Source organism: Anopheles merus, chromosome 3L (genome assembly GCF_017562075.2).
Source record: "Anopheles merus strain MAF chromosome 3L, AmerM5.1, whole genome shotgun sequence".
NCBI classification, from domain to species: Eukaryota; Metazoa; Arthropoda; class Insecta; order Diptera; family Culicidae; genus Anopheles; species Anopheles merus.
The window spans coordinates 23,052,175-23,072,947 of NC_054085.1; the positions used below are offsets into that span (position 1 = coordinate 23,052,175).

Here is a 20,773-nt window from a genome sequence, read left to right on the forward strand (position 1 = left end):
GATTCTATATAAAAATAGTTTAAATGAGTGACAAGGTGAATAGACTAAAAATTACCAAAACAGCATTTTTTTATAAATGTTTTAGGTTGAAATAATGTAGTCTGAAATACCTAGGCTAGTTTTGCGTGTGTTTTTGTACGGAGTGTAGACATGCTAAGTGTCAAACTCCATATAAAACGGCTGACTAGTATCGCAAAAGCCTCCACTGTCTCCTCTACGACTCCTGGTAGATCCTAAAAAATCTGATAATAGGACCCTTGTTTTAGTGATATATAGTGAGTCATTGGACGTTAACTCAGTGATTTGGAGACGCCTAGACGCTTGTTAGGGAACTTTAAAATCTAATTAGCATAAGTATTAAATTAGCATTACAATTTAATTGCTTGCCAAACACCCAAAAACGCAAGAACAGCTTAAAAACGCATTCGCCGGCTGCATTGTAGGTTGCGGCGAGTCCAAAGCTTCCTGCTCTATAACCATGATACTTAGCCGTTATGACAACCTTTCAATATATTGTGTTATACTCATTGTATCTAACATATCTGGCAATTTTCCATATCAAGCACTCGCCTACCGAATCCTTCCAAATATTTTTTTTCCAGCTTGTGTGTGTGGCAATATAAAATTACTTTTTCCTAGAATTCGATTTCATTCAATAATTTCAACCATAACTCACACGATCCATAAATCATATTTCGTAAGCATTCGGCACAGCGGTCTGCCTTGGCCCGAGACAAAACTACTGAGGCAAAACTAATATTTCAAAACTTGCTGCCACCAAAAAGTGTCGAACGGAACGCTTCTTGTTTCTTTTGGGGAATAGAATAAAAAAAACTGTTGGTCACTGCCGCAACGTTCACAGTAAGAAGTGTCCCGAAAAGCAGACACACAGAAGCAAACACACATGTCGGGAAGGCTGGACTGAAGAAATCATTTTTCTCGATTGCCTTGAAACATGGATTTGCCAGACCAGATCGTCTCGAGGGATTTTCGAGCACGGTTCGGTTTGGCAAGAACACATCCAATCGTAAGTTTCGTAGTCCAACGAATGCGGGATATTACAGAAGTTAAGCAACGGCTAGGTGCCGACTTCGATGCCCCCTGCAATCATTGTGTCCACGGACCAGACCAGTACCCCACACCACGCTCGGGGGCCAGAGAACTCAGAATGATAAAGGATTTTATTGCAATCACGTAACTATTGTGATGGGAATAAATATCTTTTTCTTCCTGTTTTGTACGGTAGACTTGGTGGTTTGCATCAAGGGGTCTCTTCCTAAATTCAGTCACATGGACCGGGTGGTCGGGCTGGTCATGTTAATTTTTCATCTTCAACAAAAAAAAACAGATAAACCCTCCTTCATGGGCTATAGAAACAATCGTTACAAAGGTACGGTGCGGGAGTTGGTGGTGTAAGAATTCGACGCGTTCGGGTGTTCCCGACTGATGGGTGTTTTATTGTTTGTTGATCGGTTTGTGAACCACACGACAATTGACGATGTCCCGGGAAGACGGAAGGGAAAACTCCCCCGGGGGATGTGTGTGGGCTACACATTGCTTAAAACGGGAAACTGTTCTACATGCGTGTGTCCATGGGACGCTTCCATACCACGTGGATTGCACCTGTGTCTGAAGACCGTGCAGAGTCGTGTAGCAAAGAATTTCGTACTTCCTTTCATTCATTTCCCGTTGATAAATGGATACGACTCTTTGCATAAAATAATATGAGATTAGCTGTCAAAATGGAAGAGAAGCAAGGAATTTCGCTTTCTTACACTCCTTCCACACAGTTCGAGTGTCGTTAGCAAATTACCAAACGGATTTGTTTTTCTTCTTTCTCTCACCCCATTCTGCCGTAAACCAATTCCAATCGTACCCTAATGGTACTTCAATCCGCCGTAATCCCTTTCTCTACCAAACAAATACAAATCAGCTCGGTATCGGCGTGCTGAAAGTGAGCCTCATTGACAGGCGCCTGGTGCCGTGACCAGGAGTGCCAGGAGCAAGTGCACAGTGTAGGGGTAAAAATGTAAATGAAAAAAAAAAATCGTACAAAAAAGTGAGTCCTGATGGGTTTACTGGTTTGACGCACGAAAGCATTTTTCACCCCATCCATTCCCTTTCTCCTTTCCACTCTGTGTAAGTTGTGTCACCCTCGAAAAGTATTTGAATATGAATGACAAATAAACGAATTGATCGGTGATGGGAAGGGATGCGGTATTGAGTTTGATTTCGGCGGGCTGTGATGATTTTAAATCATCATCGCATCAGCCAAGACGGTGCGACGATGGAACAATGCCGACGATGCCGCTTTTCTGGGGAAGGAAATGCATTTTTTGTGTTTTATTGATGGAAGTGATAATTAATGCCGTGAGCGAGAGAGCGCGACAGCCAATAGTTATCCCCTGCGGTGGTTCGATTGATGGATCGATGAATCGAACTCGGCAGGTTGGTGGTTTCGCAATAGGGGCCCCCGCCTTATTATCCGGCGGGAAATGTGATCTTTCCCTTCCGTTTCTGTTTTCCCCGTTTGATACGGGGACGGTTGATTTTTCGTTCGCTAAAGCTAATTGTAATAGAGAACGCTGCCTCCCGCTGGCTTTCCTGGAGAGGAGGCTGTGCTCGAGTGCAAATGATAGCGAATGTTTTTATGCGTGTAGGAAGGAGTGTTCCTCCCATCTATTTATTGTGTTTACATACTGGGCATTTGGAACTTCTGCTTGGGTATTGTTTTTTTATCAACAGATGGAAGTATTTGTTTATAGCAAAATTAGGCTTGAGGTAATTAGAAATATGCTTCGCACGGTATGACTAATTGATGGCGTTTGTTGTGTATGAAATTAAATATAACTGGTTAGTTGATATAAACGAAATCACCATGAGTTATTAAAATCATAGCACTAATTCAACATTCCAGATGAATGTTCACTGCCCCAAAATGGTTCGTTTACTTGTACAAAAAAACTAAAATATTAATACAAACTACCACCGCTTTCCATTGCAGTTAAGACAAAGTACCTACCGTCCGCAGGAAATGAAGTGTCAATTGGTTGTTTGGTTGATTGAGCACTTTCTACAAAGCCCATTTTGGGCGCCCAAACTCTGCTAAAGAATTCATTCTAACGGCCAACACCATTCAAAACTGTCCGGCGAGTGGTTGTGTCATTTCCGTCCCGTGCAATATGCTGCTTGCAATGTCCTCCGCTAAGGAGAAGGTGAGCCTGAATACTGCCCTCGTTGAAGTAAGTAGTCACAGGGATATTAAAAATTTATTACATTGAAGTCAAACGCAACGACGCTATGAGCAGAGCGCGGCGTGCGGCTCCGGTGTGTGGGTTAGGGCCGGTTTTTTTTTCGTTTCGTTTCGTCACTACACCGCCCTCCCAATTGCTACGGTACATAAAAATATAACGAGATTGTCAACTTGGGAGCGACATTCGCCGGAACATTTGCCTCGCGCCTTTGGTCTTTGTGACTTTGCGACTTTGTCCGCGTTGGTGGTGGTGGTGGGAGGCAAATGCGCCAACTTTTACGAAGTCAAAATTGTTTAAAGAGCCGTATAATAAATTTGTTATCCCTCGGAGGAGTGTTTTAATTTTTTTTGTCGTTTCTTCTCTGCGAGTGTGCCCATAAGCACCCTCCTCCATTTCCGCTTCTTTGCTGCACGCAGAGGGTGAGCATGACTGCATCGAACCCTCAAGGACTTTTTTCTTTATTAATATCTTGCTTTTTGCTTAAGATTACTATGAATGTAAGAGGCGTGCAGTTGCTCATCGTCGGGAACGGAAAAGAAAGTTGCGCTTTTTTTTCGTTGCTCGAGGGTGCAAAATCCTCCGACCAAAAAAATGGCACCGACAAAACGTGGGTGAATTGATAAACAATAGCTTTATGAAATTTAAATGCAACGGCACCGATGCCGAGAGGGAAGGTGCACGATTTGGTGGTTAACAAAACATCTTACTTTGCTAAAAACGCGTGGTTTTGCAATTTGCAACACAACAGGAATATGCTTCCGGGCGTGATTTCGTACGGCAGTTTTAAACTTCCTTGCTCTCCTGATTTGTATTTTTGCAAATCCATATGGGTGCCATTAATTTGCCCGTGCGCGCGTCCCCTTCACGCAAACAGGGCTCGTTTCGCGGATGATTTGCGTAATCGTTTTATTGGAAGTCATTGGCAATTCCGTGGATTTGCATGGTTGGTTCATCGTTTAGATCTTTTAGGCCTAGGAGTGTTGTTGTTTTCGTACGATTTCGGTTTCGGTTGTAATGATGCTCGTCAATATTTCAGATTTGCACTTCATAATCATTACGCGAATGGGAATGCAAGCAAAGCAAAGAAGCAAACGGGGGACCGTTTTGTGGTTGCGGTGCGCGAAATGGTTAATGGTATTGTGCGATAAGGAAAAAAAAACATAAATTTGTTGTAGGATAAGAGTGTTTATTGTCGGTAAGGTTTTGGTTAATATTTTTATGTAGCTAGATGCAAGAAAGTCATTTTGATATAGGAAATCTAAACTGTGCATCTGGGCGAATAATTTTGTAATTAGATTAATGCTTAAGATTACGTATGATTTTTTACAAGAGAAAAGTGAGCAGAATATTGAATTCTAATGAGTTAGCATGAAGTGACTATCCGGCTGCGTAGTACTTAATCAGTCTCAAAAGCTTGTATAGGTCGGCATGACCGCGTAGGTCGTAACTCCAATAAGAATAAGAAGATAATTCTTAGCAAGTCATCAAAGTTCAATCAATGTATTTGAGCTGATTATCTAGAGCAGGGGTCTCCAAACTACGCGGGCCGCATTGCGGCGTAAATTTAGTTGTTGAGGCCCATTTACGCGTTACTTTTTGTAATGAGAACGTTTAAATCTCGAAAAGAAGATATTTAAATATTATTTTAAAATACTGCATTTTTCTTTTATATTAATTTGATTTTTGTCTAAGTTTAGTAGAAATTAAAAATTTGATGAAAATTGTCAAACTAATATGATATTTATATTATCCTTTATAACATAATCGCGGGCCGCATTATAGGCTCTCGAGGGCCGCAAGTGGGGGCCGTACTTTGCAGACTAGATCTTCTAGATCAGGGCTAGAGAATAGTTTGACCGACACAAAATTTCGTAAAATATTATTAAGAAACAAATAAAGATCAATTTGTTTTCTGAAAGACGCCTGAAGGTATGCAATATTTTCTCAAATATATTTGGATATACAAAGCATGGTAGTAGATATTTAAAGAATGCTTGCTTGTGACCTGAATTTCGGTGTTTAGATATTTATTAATAATTATGAAATTGACAAATTAAGCTTTTGATTAAACAGTTTTGCATACCTTCAGGCGCATGAGAAGAGCATTACATTGTTTTTTACGTGATTTTTTAAAACTCCATTAAAAAAGTAAAAAAAAAACATGTTTTTTTCTAAAATTTATGTTTCCCATTCGTCTTTCGCTAAAACGTTCAAAATCTTGTTGAAAAATAGTACCGATTCACACTTGCTACGCTCAATATACTGAACTGCTTCTCGGGTAGTCATCTTCACCGAAACAATCGAAACATCGTTCATTTGAGCAATACACACCCAGTGCCGATATTTTCACACACCTCTCCGGTAAGGGTAATACACTTTACGGCGCCCTTGGGAAATAACAGATTAAAGAAATGCTCTAATGTTATTCACCGTGTATCGGACCGAACGCCCGCCCGATCGACAATCGAAGCGTATGCATTTAATCTTCTCCATTTGCAATTTCTTCCAAAGCAAACTTTATTTAAATGTACCGACAATTATCACATACACAAACACCCGTAAAGATGGTGTGATCTGTACACACGAAAAAGAGAAGCTCGTCCCACTTCCTCGTCTTGAAAAGGGGCATCGCAAGCAAAAAAAAAGAGCAACCACCCACATGCAGACATTTTGCAAGCATGAGTGTGTAGTTTCATGTTTAATTTAAATACGACCTGCTTCGACCAATAACAATTACCATATTACCAGTGCCCTCTGGCGATTCGGTCGAATTCGGGGCGAATAAATTTACCATAAACCGGACCCGGATGTACAGCGCTCGCCAGAAAACCGGGGAGGATGGACACATTATGTTTAAAATTAATCACTTGCTCCCCAGCAAAAAAACGGAGAAGTTTCCTGTCGCCTCACAACCTCCTTTTCCACTGAAATACTGGCAGTACGGGTGGCAGTAAATTTTCCTCTTTCCCTCACGGGATCATTCACTCCCATTTGTTTGTCCCATGGCTCGCCGGATGTGTGAAATCGAATTGTTTTATTTTAACCGAACTGGGAGCTGGGTGGCTTGCCCAATATTTTCGACTTTGCCCCATGGAAATGGCCCTTTCTATGGAAAAAGAGAAGAAAAAACCCATACACATACGAAAATGGTAGAAAAAAAATTGCGATAAAACGAACCCCAGCCCTACCATAAGAGTCACCGCGAACCGAAAATGTGACCTCGTTGGATAAAACAAACAGCAAACAATTGGAAAATTAATAAACTGTAATGCACTGAGCATCAGAGACACGTACAAACACACACACACACACACACACATGAATAGGCATCAATCGATTGTTGAATGTTTGTTTGTGTGTGCTCTTAATTTTCATCCGCTTTACTCACAAAATGCATTCATTTTCCACGCTTTATAGTGGGGAGGAAATTATGACCTTTTTTTTTTGTTGGTGCGCTTCAGGTGAGAGAAAACTCCAAAAAACCAGTGCGTTTTCCGAGCGTGGGGAATTGTGGGTAGCTCATGTACGAAAAAAGAGGAGAACGCAAACGCAGGAGAATGTCGCGAGGAACAGAGCGGAAAACAAAAATCCCCACGTCATTAAATTTGTTTTATTTATGATCGTAAAATTATTAATTATTATTTCAATTCATTCCAATTGTCAACTCACCGGCCGCACTCGGTCGTGCGGTGCAATGGAAACAGGAGGGAATCGGGAAGCGCTGCAACATGCACAAAAATATCTTCAAATGTCCACCAATGCATTATGCAAACCGGGTCAGAGACGAAGCAGGCTGGTTCAAGCAGGAAGGCCAATGAAATATATTCGCGGATGCGTGTGCAAGCGAAGCTTTCGGAAATTTATTGAGGCTGGGGCGACGCGTGAATGGCGCGGGTGAATTACAATTTATTTTAATTAATGGCAAATGGGTACACCGTGGGGCAGCAGCAGCTGATGTTCGGTAATTTGTAGGCGAATTGTTTTGCAGTCGTTGCATTTTATTGTCCCCCGCGTAAAGGTCGCGGGGTCGCGGTTTGTGCAGAGGCAAAGATGAATTACTACTGACAGGCCAGACCAGCGCCAATAATGGGTGCCTGTGTGTTGTTGTTTGGCACCTGGTTAGTGGTGGGTTTTGCTATGTTTGGTCGTGATGAATTACTTTATCGCTTTAATGCGAGCAGTCTATGCGCATTTCAGTTAAGGCTTGGAGGTTCTGGTAGCACCAGGCACTGTTTTAATCAACAAACGATCGTGCGTAGTCAAACAATCACCATTGTTTTAGGGTGTACAATGGATAATGGAATAATGCAGGAAGTTTGAATAAGATATTTTTATTTGCATAATAAGTATATGATCCTTTTTGTTGGGTCTCTAGCTCTAGTGTATTTTTGTGCAAACTTCAATTAATTGCAACCTCTTAATTAACACGTCGGATTATTCCTATTGTTGACATTTCTGTTCAACTGTTTGATAAAGATCAAAAGCTAGAAAATGTAATTACAGATTAAAGCTAAAAAGAAGAGATTAAATATTGTTCATATAATTCGTATTCTACGTCCAATTGCATCATAAATTCAATCCAGGTAATCATAATAATCGTGGGGTCATACTTCATATGGACCGTCCCCGCGTAGCAAGGACTGACTATTCAGCTGCCTGGTACTCAGTAAGTCTCGAAAGCCTGTATAGGCCGGCATGACCGGGTACGCCAAGAAGAAGACGATTCAAAATAATAAAATTTATAATGAAGGTCACACGACAGCACAAATTTTAAAATTAATCCAATTATTCTTGTCACGATTGGTCACAGCTGAATCATGACCTATCCTTCATCTATCTTCCACCTACAGGCTACTATTGACTACAATCACCGGTTGCAAATACTGACTCATGGTTGCAGACAAATATCGTCTTTAATGAGGCAATAACTAACCAACTGTTTAAACGATGCAGACTTCAATACCAAGTGGCTTAGCGAAGTTGCTACTTCTATCCACTACAATCAAATGCTTATTCCGTTTCAGGTACAAAATGATAAGATGTATCTGTGTACAACTTGTAGCTCATGAAGACTTTCATTTCAAAGTTCAAGTTTTTACTAAAGCTCGAATCATTGATATTTTCATGATACTTCAAATGACTGCATCTTTGAATATTGAGAGATACTTTGAAATGACTGTATCTTTTTACCTAATGCTCTAATCAGATCTATTTTTAATTAGTTTCTTTGGATGAAATAAAGGCATTAATCAATCTGTACACAAGGCCCGTCTTGTATTATAACCGAACTAGCTATTTGTTTACTTGATTATACCTGTAAGTACAGATAACCTGTCAGCCGGTCTCATAGTACAGTTCCTCAACTCGTACGACTTAACAACATGCCTGCCATAGATTCAAGCCCCAAATGGACCGTGCCATCATACTTAGGACCTACTATGGGGGAGATCAATAAGTCACTGAAAGCCAAGCCCACAAGTAGTGGTACAGGCTGGCCTTGACCGACAACGGTTGTTGAGCCAAAAGAAAAAGAAGAATAGATAACCTGTAAGGGCTAGTGTAACCGCGAAGGTTAGCAAAGTGAAAGATTACGGTTTTAAGATCTTATACTTTGGAAGGATTTACCAGTGTTTGCAAACTGGCTTATTTGGGGTTGTATTATTGCTGCACGTTGTTACTTGATGTACTTTAGGCTGTCATTATTGAAATGCCCTTTATTTGTTTTAATTATTCTCAAAAGTCGGATCTTTAATTACAAGTAAACTCATGACAAACTTTTACTAGGACGGGCCGGAGTTCAACTAGATTGATTTGCCATCTCTACCAAGATCGTTCATTGTACTGTTTTCTTCCTTCTTCCTTCTTCGTTTTCATTTATCTCATCCATTCATTCCAGTAGCAATATTGCGCTCAAAAGCCATCTTCGTAGGTACATAAACACGCACCATAAATAACCACTTTAGTTACGGCTCATCCCATCAAAACGATCGGCAAAAATCCAAAGTTCCAGATTTCCGTGCTTTCATCCTCTGCGCCGTCCCACCAGCTAAATCCCAGAAACCGCATGACCGAGGTATGCTGCTTATGTGCTTGTATGTTGACTTTAGAAATTGATCCTCCCAACAATGTTTCTATTGGATCCGGAGACCTACCACCACCGCCACTCAGTCCTTTCCAAGTTTCCTCGCCATCGGCTTTGCTTAATCCTTTTGCCGCCGACCACGGCAAGGCGAAAAACCCCCGGACGACGGTGGGAATAGGATTTACCACCTGGTGTCGTGGTGGTCCATCCCTTGGAGACCTTATCGACCGTTTACGTCCCGCGCTTTGACACCTTCAGACGACGGCGACGACGGCGACGCTTCTGTCCGGTCGCTTCTGTGTACGGTTCTAATAATTTGTATTTATGTATGTTTAGTTTCATGCCGCTTGTTGTGCTGGGTTGTTTTCGTGGACCGCCCTTTTTTGTGCCTTACCTTTTTGACTTCTCCAGAAGGATAAACTTTGCTGAGGTGAACTGTGCCAGAACTCGCCGAGTCATTCTCTTTCACGGAAAACCAAGTGCCTCTGGCTCGCACGTTCTTTCATCGAACTCTTAAAAACGCATGGTAGATTGTTTTTTTCCCTTTTACATTTCAATGTATAGATTTACAGATCCTTAATCTACGAACATTTTTAACAATTTCCAGTTCCGTGTCTTTTACTCTCTCTCTCTCTCTCTCTGTCTCTATCGCTTAGCGAACGAAAGAAAAAGTACCACAAGCCCATCTTTCATGGAATTCGCTTCGTTAGCCGCACGTTCGCAACACTGTTTTGCTCGGTTGGGAAAGCTCTCGGGACCTGCGTCGGCTACCTGAATGGAATATTTACCAAAACATTCATTTCGCGGCTTGATCGTGGTAGGTACATTCGATTGCACAAAAGCAAGAACAATGATTGCATGGAACTTCTTGTTTTTTGCCTTGTGAACATCCTTGTTCACGTCTTCTGTTTGAGCCTGTTTGTATGACACCTTTGCAAATCCTAGTTGTATTTTGTTCTTCGTTGCTTTTACAGTTACTTTTTTTAATCGAAAAACAGTGAATAGTACTCAGTGAAAGAGGGGAGAGAGAGAGAGAGAGAGAGAGAGAGAGAGAGAGAGAGAGAGAGAGAGAGAGAGAGAGAGAGAGAGAGAGAGAATGAGGTGATGTTGGCTTAGTTGGTGGTAATGGCGACGTGCTAAACCCATGACATGTGTGCAGAAAGTATGATTAATGATACAACACTGCGGATATATTTCTATGAAGGAGTTTTATTTATTTCATTACTTAGCTTATGTTGTACCTATCCGTGGGCTTATCTTCGTTGAAACGAGATTTTTCTTGTCTGGATTTAATGTTTAGCATGCTTTGTTTCATTCATTTAAAACATATTTTAGTTTTCAATACTTTTACGATGTTGTAGTATGTATTTTCTTTACATATTAAAATAGTTTTATTTTTCATTTTTAATACCTAGAACTCTTTTGAATTGTTACTTTTACGGGATATGTCGCTCGAAAAGGGATACATGTATCAATGTCCTGTATTTAAGCTATTGTAACCGTTAATCCAGGATAAACGGACATCTGTCGGAAAACTAGATATGATACGCAAAATAAAATAAGTTACAGTATTCTACAGCAGACCTTGGCCAATAATTCGTAACGTATGTGTATTCAAGCCGGTCTCGTAGTACAGTCGTCAACTCGTACGACTTAACAACATGCCCGTCATGGGTTCGATCCCCAAATAGACCGTGCCGCCATACGTAGGACTGACTATCCTGCTATGGGGGGAAATCAATTAGTCACTGAAAGCCAAAGCCCACAAGTGGTACAGGCAGGCCTTGACCGACAACGGTTGTTGAGCCAAAGAAGAAGAAGATGTGTATTCAAGTTAAAGTTACCACGAAACAGGGCTCAGTTTGTGCTTTCTTCTAATAACAATAAAGTTATTCAATTAGGAACATCATGGAATGTCTCAAATTCAAGTTTTAAGGCGGTCTCTAGGAAAAGAATGCAAAAGTTCAACGGAAACTCATAAAACTGCTGTTAATAGTCCCTTTGCGACGTCTTCAAAACCAAACCTCAAGCATCATCGATTCCTGTGAGAATAGACCAAATTTCCTAAAACAAAAAAGCCCTTCTGCCTATGGTATGCATTCTGCCTAACAGAATTGCTGCGAAAGGATTAAACCCAACAAATATGACGCTTTAAGCTTGGCAGGCCCGAAATCGCTTCAGATTTGACTACGCTTCACTGCAGCTGATTGAATCCATGTGTTGCCGGTGTTGCTTCCGGTTGCGGCAACGTTCCAATGCAGTATTCTGCCACTCCTCGGGCTTACCCAACCCTTCCTGCAGGCCGATCCTACACTTTGGTGTGTGTGTGTGTGCGGGTATTTCTACGTTTGCGAAAAGGGCAAACCCACCAACGAAATGCCTCCTGTAGTGCACGGTTCACGGGTGACTCCGGCTCGAAGAAGCTGCCTCCGGGTCTGGTCAATTTAGAAATTGATGAATTTATGAGTCCCCAGCGGGGTGGACCGCTTTTTTGCGGTCAGCGCACTATCTAATGGGATTAATCAACCCCTTTCGGGGGTTGCTCGGTATCGGTAGGTTGTGTTTGGGAGTGTGAGAGGCAAAAAGAGAGAAACAAGAGAGAGAGACATTGCGCATGGGGTAGGGCCTCTCCAATGAATTTTTTGTCCAAAGGATTTTTCGCTTTTTTTGAGTTTCCGACACTTTTTCGACAGGAAAAACCGGACCGCACTGCCGGGCCCGGGAGTTACCGTTTTCCCACAGAGACGGAGGTGTGCATGTGTGTGCTAGTAAACGTACTCATCTACACGTTGTCTGTCCTTTTTGGGGCGGCAGCCTTTCGCCATCGGCCATCAGGAGTGATAATCATCGACGGCATTGGTGCCTCTACCTCACCGTAACCTTCAAGTTATTTGTTTTGCTTGTGCGCCTTTTGCCACGGAAGCTCTTGCTCCCCCGCTGGTGTGGAATATGCTTGTGGCATGTGTCACCACGGGATATTTACGACCAATCGGGATGGGTGCCCGCCCTCACCCCAAACGTCCGGGAGTCGAGGATTTGACCCACTGCGTATGTGCGTTTCGAAAGGGGTGATCATGGACATGGGCCGAGGAGTTTGTGGCTGGACGAAAAGTAAAACAAAGATGACTAAACCTTTTTTCCCATCCCGTGTGGACACCCGGGGGCACTTTTTCGCTGGGAATTTCGTAAAAAGGGGCTTTTCACAACCGGTTGGACGTCTTTTTTCATTGGTTTTGTTTACCGCAAAACCCTTTAAGCATATGTGTGACGGGGAAGATGCGTGGGGTTTATCACACCTAGGTCGTAGTCGTTGTGAAAATGAGAAAATGCATTCATATGGCTCTATCGTTTATCTAATAGGAACAGAAAAGGGTTAGCTGATCGGATCGAATGATATGGATATCATTTGTTGCACATAACAAATCAGCTTTCTAGAAGGCAGGACATTGGACAGGCGGGCTGGAAAGAGTTGAATGATTAAGTCCTGTTTTGGAAAAAAAATCTGATAATTTACTCAGTTTAGACTGTTTAAAGAACGATCCTAAAGTCAATATTGTTTACACAATGTTGCAACGGTTCACCGTTTGGAATGCGCGCCCTCTAACATTGCGCCTAAAAGGTAGGCAAAATGCATAATTTTGCTTACTAATAGACAAAAAAAGGATTTCGTAAGTTGGACCAAATGATTTTACGTGATCAATTTTCACTCCATGTGTCACTTGTTATCATTTCACTTGCATACTATGCCAACACTTCCACTGGGTGTGAAAATTCCAACATTTTATTCAAGTTTTAACCTTTCGCGCAGAAAAAAACAAACACTCTTTCTCGCACCACAACCATGAACAACCTCATCTGTCAATGACATCCATTTGCGGGATTCTTGACATTTTTGCACCATAACGAGCTGACACGCACTGACGGCTGGGGCTGAAGTTGGCAAAGAACAAACGGGGTAGGCAAACAACAGCAAAGAAACCAATCAAACGAAGCACCAAAGTTATGCATTTCCGAGCACGTACGCTCATTACGGGAACACACTACGTACACCACGTACCATCCGTGCTCTGCTCTGCTGGTGTGCTTGGCACGCTGAATGTGTGGCCGCTGCATGGCGGTAGTGCATGCACTAGTGGTAAAGCTTGTGTGGGGAACGAAAGCGAGGGGTGGAATTCATTTTTCAAGAAACACAATTCCGACAAGTCTCGAGACGACTCCCCCTTTCCGCTGTCGCGAGGAGCACCACCTAGTGCACCGATGCAATCCAATCATTTCTTCATTAGTGAAAATGAACCGAGAGAGCACCCCTGGTACAAAAAAGGGTAAGAAAAGAAATCCCCCGGAACTGGTTACGAACAAAGCACGCGTATGGACCCGTACGGGAGCCGGAAGAAACAAAATTGAACAAATAAACGCGCAACGCAACGGAATGGAATGGAACGGGACGGGCTCAGGCAGCAAACTTGAACAAAAGAGCTGAAAACATGAAAAGAAAATTGGTTGGTGCAACAAAACAACAAAATAAAAACACGCAAAACTCACACGTAAAGACCCACGAAACACGCCTTCTTTGAACGGCGGTTAAGCTTGGCCGTTCGATGGCAGAAAGAAAAATAGAAGCGCAACAAGTTCACGTTCCACTGTTGGCGGGCGATTAGTGAAGGGATTTTTTGCTATTTTTATTTACCACGCGATGGACGCTGTGCGCATGCTTCGAACAGATGCGATCGTGCTGATAGAGGGAAGAAAGAGAGGACACACTGTGCATGCACATTCAGCCAATCTCATCCCATCCATCGGTTTGTTGGGAATCGGTACGGGGAAAGGATATCTCTGGAGTGAAATCACGCATCCCCGGTCCCAGCTGACTCCGCCCCGAAGTCCCAGGGCTGCTCAAACACGTGCGTTCTCTTTCTGTTCACCGGCAGTCGGAGGGGTTGATCTAAGGGGAAATGGAAGCTTTCGTTCCACGAGCTGAGATGAGAGCCTTAAGCTTACGGTTGCATGCTGACAGTGAGTTACTCATGAGCGCCCTGCTCGCAAAGGTCCTACTTGAAAAAAATAAAACATGTTTTTGTTTGTGGTATTATTGTCCTTAGATGCATGATCAATAGCAACAAAGTCCCAATTAAGCTACTTTAAAGAGGTAGATATTTTACTATACATTGCTAAACGGATATGTCCTAGTGTCCAATCTAAAGACACACCGTCTCCAATTGATATCTTGTAGCCCTTCTCTCAGCAACTGTTATCAATAAGTCACAGTCAATTAGTTCTTCTAGACAAAACGATTTACAAAAGATGTAGTAACAAAAACAAGATTTAATTAGGATTTAAAATCCAAGAGTGTTTCGGGTCGTTCAGCAGCCTTATAATAGAATGACATAGACAACATTTCGCTTCCAATTCCTTTGCCAAAAAAAAACTGAGGTAATCTTATTTAAACAGATTAAATTTAAATTTAAAGTTTTGAGGACTATTGCAACTTAGAAACAGAAATGTTGTTGATACCAAACGATCAAACAGTGTCATATTTTGTAAACAATTTAAAGGATCATAGTATACATCAACTGAAAAATTGACTGATTGACTGAAAAATGCTGTAGAAAAAGACTTAAAATTAGTTACCAAGTTAATTATCTAAATGTGTAATCTTACTCTCTTACAATCAACTAATTAATTTCATCTAGCACAAGTCAGAATGAATTGATTCATTACAAATAGGGGTAATGATTGGGATACAACGAAAACACTAGTAAAAATAATTGCCAAACAACTGCATAGCATTTAAGAAAAAACTGGATTTTACATAAAGTACAACAGTCCTGATGTTGCGTTTGAGAAACTCCTTAACGAAAAGCACAACTTGCACATGGAAACGAGCCTTAACCATCGCCCAGCACTCATGAGTGACTTTGTTTACAATCTTTCCTCCCCTTCATGCCACCCTTAATCATCGTGAGCGTGCAGGCGACAGGAGCTTTCACTTCCCTTAACACCGGACCCTTACGCAGCCAGCAGCCAGAACGAGCACGCAACAAAGCGCACACACGCGTGCTTGAGCAGCCCTGGGACTTTGGGGCGGAGTCTGCTGGGACCGATGTGATTTCACTCTGGAGATATCCTTTTCGTACTGCTGGGACCTGTCCCGGCCGCTTAACGGTCGCTCGGGGATGGCTGTGCCGAAGCGAGATAGCACCACACACACGTATACCGCCAGCAGTACGCGAAATTTCCACGAAAAGCGATGGGATGAGATTGGCCGAAGCGGTACGGCAAACGCGGCACCGTTATATCCCACTCGCACGCACACTCTAGCTGTCTCACCCAACACTCAGGCGCAGCAACAATAGCAGCAGCAGCAGCAGCAAGGGTGCGCGCACATGCCGCACAGCAGCGTCGGAGCAGCCCGGACGGACCAAAACGGTTACGATCGTAACTTTGGTCCGTGCGGAAATTTTTCAGTTGGGGTTTTGCAGTCACACGGGACGAACGCTTACAATCTCTGGAGGGATCGAAAGTGTGCATCCGAACCACGGGCGCTAACCTACCGTTCTGCCGTTATCTGTGCGACTTGGGCTGCGTTCTTTGCCTCGGCCGAGACTAGTTCTGGCCCAATCCTTCACCTTGACGGTCCTGGTGGTGTTACGCGTTGCGTTTGGCTGTCCCACGCGTGGCGCTGAGCTGAAAAAACGGTTCGGGTCCATCCATCAGGGGACGGAAGTAGTCTCCAGAGTGTATTCTCGCGGGTCCTCCCATCCTCCAGTACGGGCGTGTTGTGGTGTTTGATGGTATCGATAACTAATTGAACGGATTCTGGCCCAAGATACGTTAGCACATATCCATCGCTCCAGCGGGTTTGGGAATTTCCTTCAGGGTAATTGTGTGTGAGTGTGTGTATGTTTGTCTGTAGTGCGAGTAACTCTGTTGCTAACGTCACACGGTAGTGCTACCACGGTGATCTAGTCACCCTTGCTGTGTTGTGTGCGGGATTGTGCTTTAATTTAGTGCGCTTTTTGCAGTGTGTCCGCGGTGCATGTGGTGAAAAAGTGATAATTGCTTTCTGTGAAGGCGGGTAGTTTTGCAGAACCAAAAACCAAGCGCGACCCGACCCGCCAGCTTGATCGAATCCACGCGCGGCGGCGGATTCGACCTGCAGCAAACGGAGAAAAATTGTGGTCCACCGTGTACGATAACGGTTTAAAGCTGCGTTCGGACGAGACCGTGCCGGGCTTTAGCTCGGCCTCGCCCTGGCCCACGCTCGAGCTGGAATGGGGCCGGAAGCTCTATCCGTCCTCGGTGCCGCGCGGTGCCGGTGGCATGATGTTCGGCCTGCCACCGACCGGGGCAGACATGAATCAGCCCCGCGGCCCGATGACATCGCTCAAGGAGGAACCGCTCGGGGCCCGCGCCTGGATGCAGCCGGCCGTCGATCAGGCAAAGTAAATACCGTTTCCGTTGCTACGTTTTAAGTTCGTTTCAGTGTATCAATGCTGTGAAGTGGCCGCAACCGCAGACAGCGTTTTAAATTCTACCGCAAACCGTTCACCATACTCGGGCTGAGCCCAACAAAAGCCCCGCGCGATTGAGCAAATTTTACGCGGTCCATAAATCACCGCTCTGCCCGGGACAACCGTCGATGACACTTTGCCAGTTCGCGGTTTTTGCGCTCAACAGTAATTAAGATCGCTCGGGGTTGATAAAAACTCGGTGGTGGTGCCCGCTTTACGAACCTAACGGGGGCTGCTGCCCCCGGTTGCTTGGCTGCGGCGAATTTATGATCGCGATTTTACTCGCATAATTTATGTGCTAAATGCGCTCCACTGCGGAGGTTCAATGGCTGAAGGGAGAGAGCGAGAGATAGAGAGAGGGGAGTGGTTGTGTAGCTTCCAAACAACCGCGACATGGGCGAGCACATCGATGACGCTACTCCATCATCAAACCCTTTTCGATAGTATCGGATAGGTAAAAGTTTGTGTCAGATGCACGCCCGATTATGTTCTCACTTTATCGTGCAGCTTCGTTTTTATGCACCCCAAACAAAGAGAATGGAGGAAAAAACATAACCACGCACGTCTGTAAAAGACTCACTTCTAAGCTAAACAACGGCTTCGCCTGAAAGGTAGGCAAACACACAAACACACCTACAGGCAGGATCAACTTCCAGCAGTGGCGTTTGCGTGTGTTGGTAAGGTTAGGTTTCGACTACTCCACCCCCCGGCCAGGGGGCAGCTACCAGATGTTGCGAACGAAGAAAGGATACCCCGAGGGCGTCCGCTGTTAGCAGCAGCAGCAGCAGCACAGCGTCCATCCGGGGGTGTTAAGTGACTAATACGACTGTTTGTTTTAACACCGGTCGCGCTGTTCAGCTCCATGAAGGAGAGCGTTCTGCTGTCGGGTGGGAGGAGAAGCAATGGAGTCATCCCGCTCGTTGGAGAAATGGGCAAAATTTGTGCGCAACGATACTCTTGCCGTATAAACCGTTTGATCTGTTCGTGTTCTGCTGTGCTTCCTTCTGATGCCGTTTGGTGTGCAGTTGTTGCGCCCGTAGTACGGTTGATGTGGCAAGTGATTCTTGACAGAGTTTTTTTTTTTGGAGAGCGTTTTATTCGAGGTTTGCTGCCTGTTGGTCATGTTGGTTCGTTGCAATCTTTGCGACCTGTTGTCGGGGGGTTTTTCTCTTTCGTCGTCTTCCCCGACGGGGTTTTCGCGTTTCCTATCTTTGGATGATGGGAAAGAACTTTTTGTGTTCTCTGCTCATGTTCAGCGCTTTTTTGCGTTCGTTACATTGAAAAAGTTACTCTTGCTGTGTCGATTCACTGCGATAAGATGGCTGTAAGAGGATAAAAGATAAAATCAAGAGATAAATTGGAGCACCATTTAGCACTGGACATGTTTGAAAGTAAGCGTTTAGTAAACGGGTTTTTTTATCTTCTTTCTTCGTATTCTATGTTGCTTTTGCATGGAGACTTTTGATAATACACAGTTCAGTATTATTTAAATTAATGGTTGGGTTGTCAGATGACCATGAAGGTCCTTGTCGTATTGCTAACGGTTAAATATTTTGAGTTAAATATAAATCTGTACATTGATGTGTTGGTAATACTTGTTTGATGTGCTCCCAGCTTGTTTTGGAACAAATTTTTCTGTTCCACTGTAAACGGTCATGCCAACCCGAAACAGGTTGAAAAGAATTGCTTGATCAAGTAATCAGTTCTTCCCGTGAATGTCTCGAGTCTGTACAAGCCAATTCTTATGCGAATAAACTTAACATTAATACATTTTTTTTGGTCAAGATGATGCAAAACCAATCAAAAGCTCACTTTGAAAATATCTAAACTACAATGACTATACGAACCATTTCATATTTCATTAACCTTTCATACATAATTACAATACAACGAAAGAAACTAATTTGATGCCTATTAAGAGCCGATAATAAATTGATAAAATCGTCTGCTAATACCAGCGATACGATAATCCACCCATGCTACATAATTAAACATTGCATGACACGTTGTCACTGTGGCTGTCTTCTCCCAAAATAAGCGTACCATTGTAACGCGTGTTATGTGCTCATTTATTTTTATCCTCTTTTTTTTTGCGTCCTAAGAATATCGATCCCCTACGTACGGGGGGGATGTCATTCTACGTTGCCTTCCTTTGAGGTAGACTTGAGTGGCACTTATTTGTTTCCGAATTATGGGCTTCGCTCACCTGTTTTGCCAAAAATAATTCATTGATATTGTCCACACGAGGCATGTTTCGTGTGTAGGTTGTTTCGTCCTCGACATTTCGCCGGTCCATTTTGGGAAAGGTTTGGTTAATTGTGTGCCTTTGTCCCCGGAGGGATTTGATATGAGATTAGTGGATGTCTATTTTCGTTTGGGTAGTTATTTGTCTCCTTTGTCAATAATAGACCAGACCAAAAAGGACAACGGCCCGCTGAATGTCATGGTTCATTAATTCACTGTAAATGAATACAAATGGAAATGACTCAAAAGATAAACAAAAATACTCATTAAATTAAGTATCACATTTTATACGGTTATTGCATGAGAATCATCTTCAAGCTATCACTTGACGAACACTGCTTAACTATGCCGTCTCACCGTGTTTAACTATCACAGCACTATGTTTCCAATCAATTAGGACTGCACACGATTCTAAACGATCCATTCACACATCATCACACACAGCAAAAACCATCAAAAGCGAGCATATCATCAAAGCAATTGCAGCGCCATAATTCGGCATATGAACATTGGCCCATAAAAACAAAAAAACGGGGGGAGATGCTCGTTTTTTGGAGTATTATTTACCCCCAACACTCCTCATGCCACCATTTCCGCCCAAATGTGCGCAATGTGGGAGTTGTCAGTGCACCGTTTTCGATTCGATGAAAGCTATCCCCCGCCGTGATGTGATCTAGTCGAGTGATGACGCACTCCCGGGTGCGGGAGAGAAAGGCGTCGCCATTGAAGCACGGGCGGCTGACTGGGGTCGGGCGGAAACCGATTAACATCGTTCATCGCACCGAAATTGCACCATCCGAGAATGTGGTCGATTGTGGATGGTCTGATGTGTTTGTGCTGATGAGAGCGTCAACATCAACATCGTCAGCGTAACGAAGCAGGCTCGTACCGGGGCGTCTGTCCCGGTGTGTTGCCCGACTCGAGAACGCTCCGTATAATGATGAGGTTAAATTCAAATTCAATTAATCCTACCTCAACCGTAGAATGTGGAAGAAGAGATTGAGTGTGGTACCGCTCGAGACAACCGAGAGCTCGAACGATAGTTGTATTTTACGCCCACCACACCATGCTCGGGAATGAGTTGGATGTGGATGTCGAGGCTTCCGACACACATACAAATTGTGGTTAGGTTAGGCATTTGTATGGCAAAGACCAACGGTTTATGGTTTCATCAAGTGTCGGTTAATGATGCTTGACGGTAAATAGGCAGCTTGGCGTGTGCATCGGTTTACCACACAAACCCCGAACGAGCCTTATTGGCATGGATTTCTGTGGCATTTTGGGAAAGTGCGGTTTCGCTTTCTGGGCGCTTGTCGACATATGGTGAAGGGAAATTAATTTTCATCGAATCAGAACGTGCTGCTTGCTCATTTGATTGCCACTGAGTTCAATCCGAGTTGGTGAGAGAGAGGCTTAAATTATCAATAGGTTAATTTGCAAACTAATATGGTGGCTTCAGGGCTCGTCAGTTTAATTGTATTTTGTGTCTTCATTGAAAGACTTAAAAAATAATGTTCTATTTGAAAATAGTTGAAATTTTACTAGATTTATTTTTCTCAAACAATTGAAGAAACAATATTTGATAATGTATAATCTTAAACTTGTCTAGTCCTACAAAACTCCAGCCGTTTCATGTCTTCAATATATTGCTAAAAGATTATCTTTTAAAAATAAATTCTAGT

General features: G+C 43.2%; 1 protein-coding gene across 2 annotated transcripts in view; it reads left to right on the forward strand.

Moving 5' to 3' along the window:
• The first annotated feature begins 16,396 nt into the window (after positions 1 to 16,396).
• The window catches only part of LOC121599800 (transcription factor collier), a 53,435-nt gene continuing 49,058 nt past the window's right edge, over positions 16,397 to 20,773 (forward strand). For both annotated transcript variants that reach the window (XM_041927871.1, XM_041927872.1), the window contains exon 1: positions 16,397 to 16,778. In XM_041927871.1, the coding sequence (XP_041783805.1) occupies positions 16,657 to 16,778 (122 nt within the window). In that variant the 5' untranslated portion in view covers positions 16,397 to 16,656. The remainder of the gene's footprint in view (positions 16,779 to 20,773) is intronic.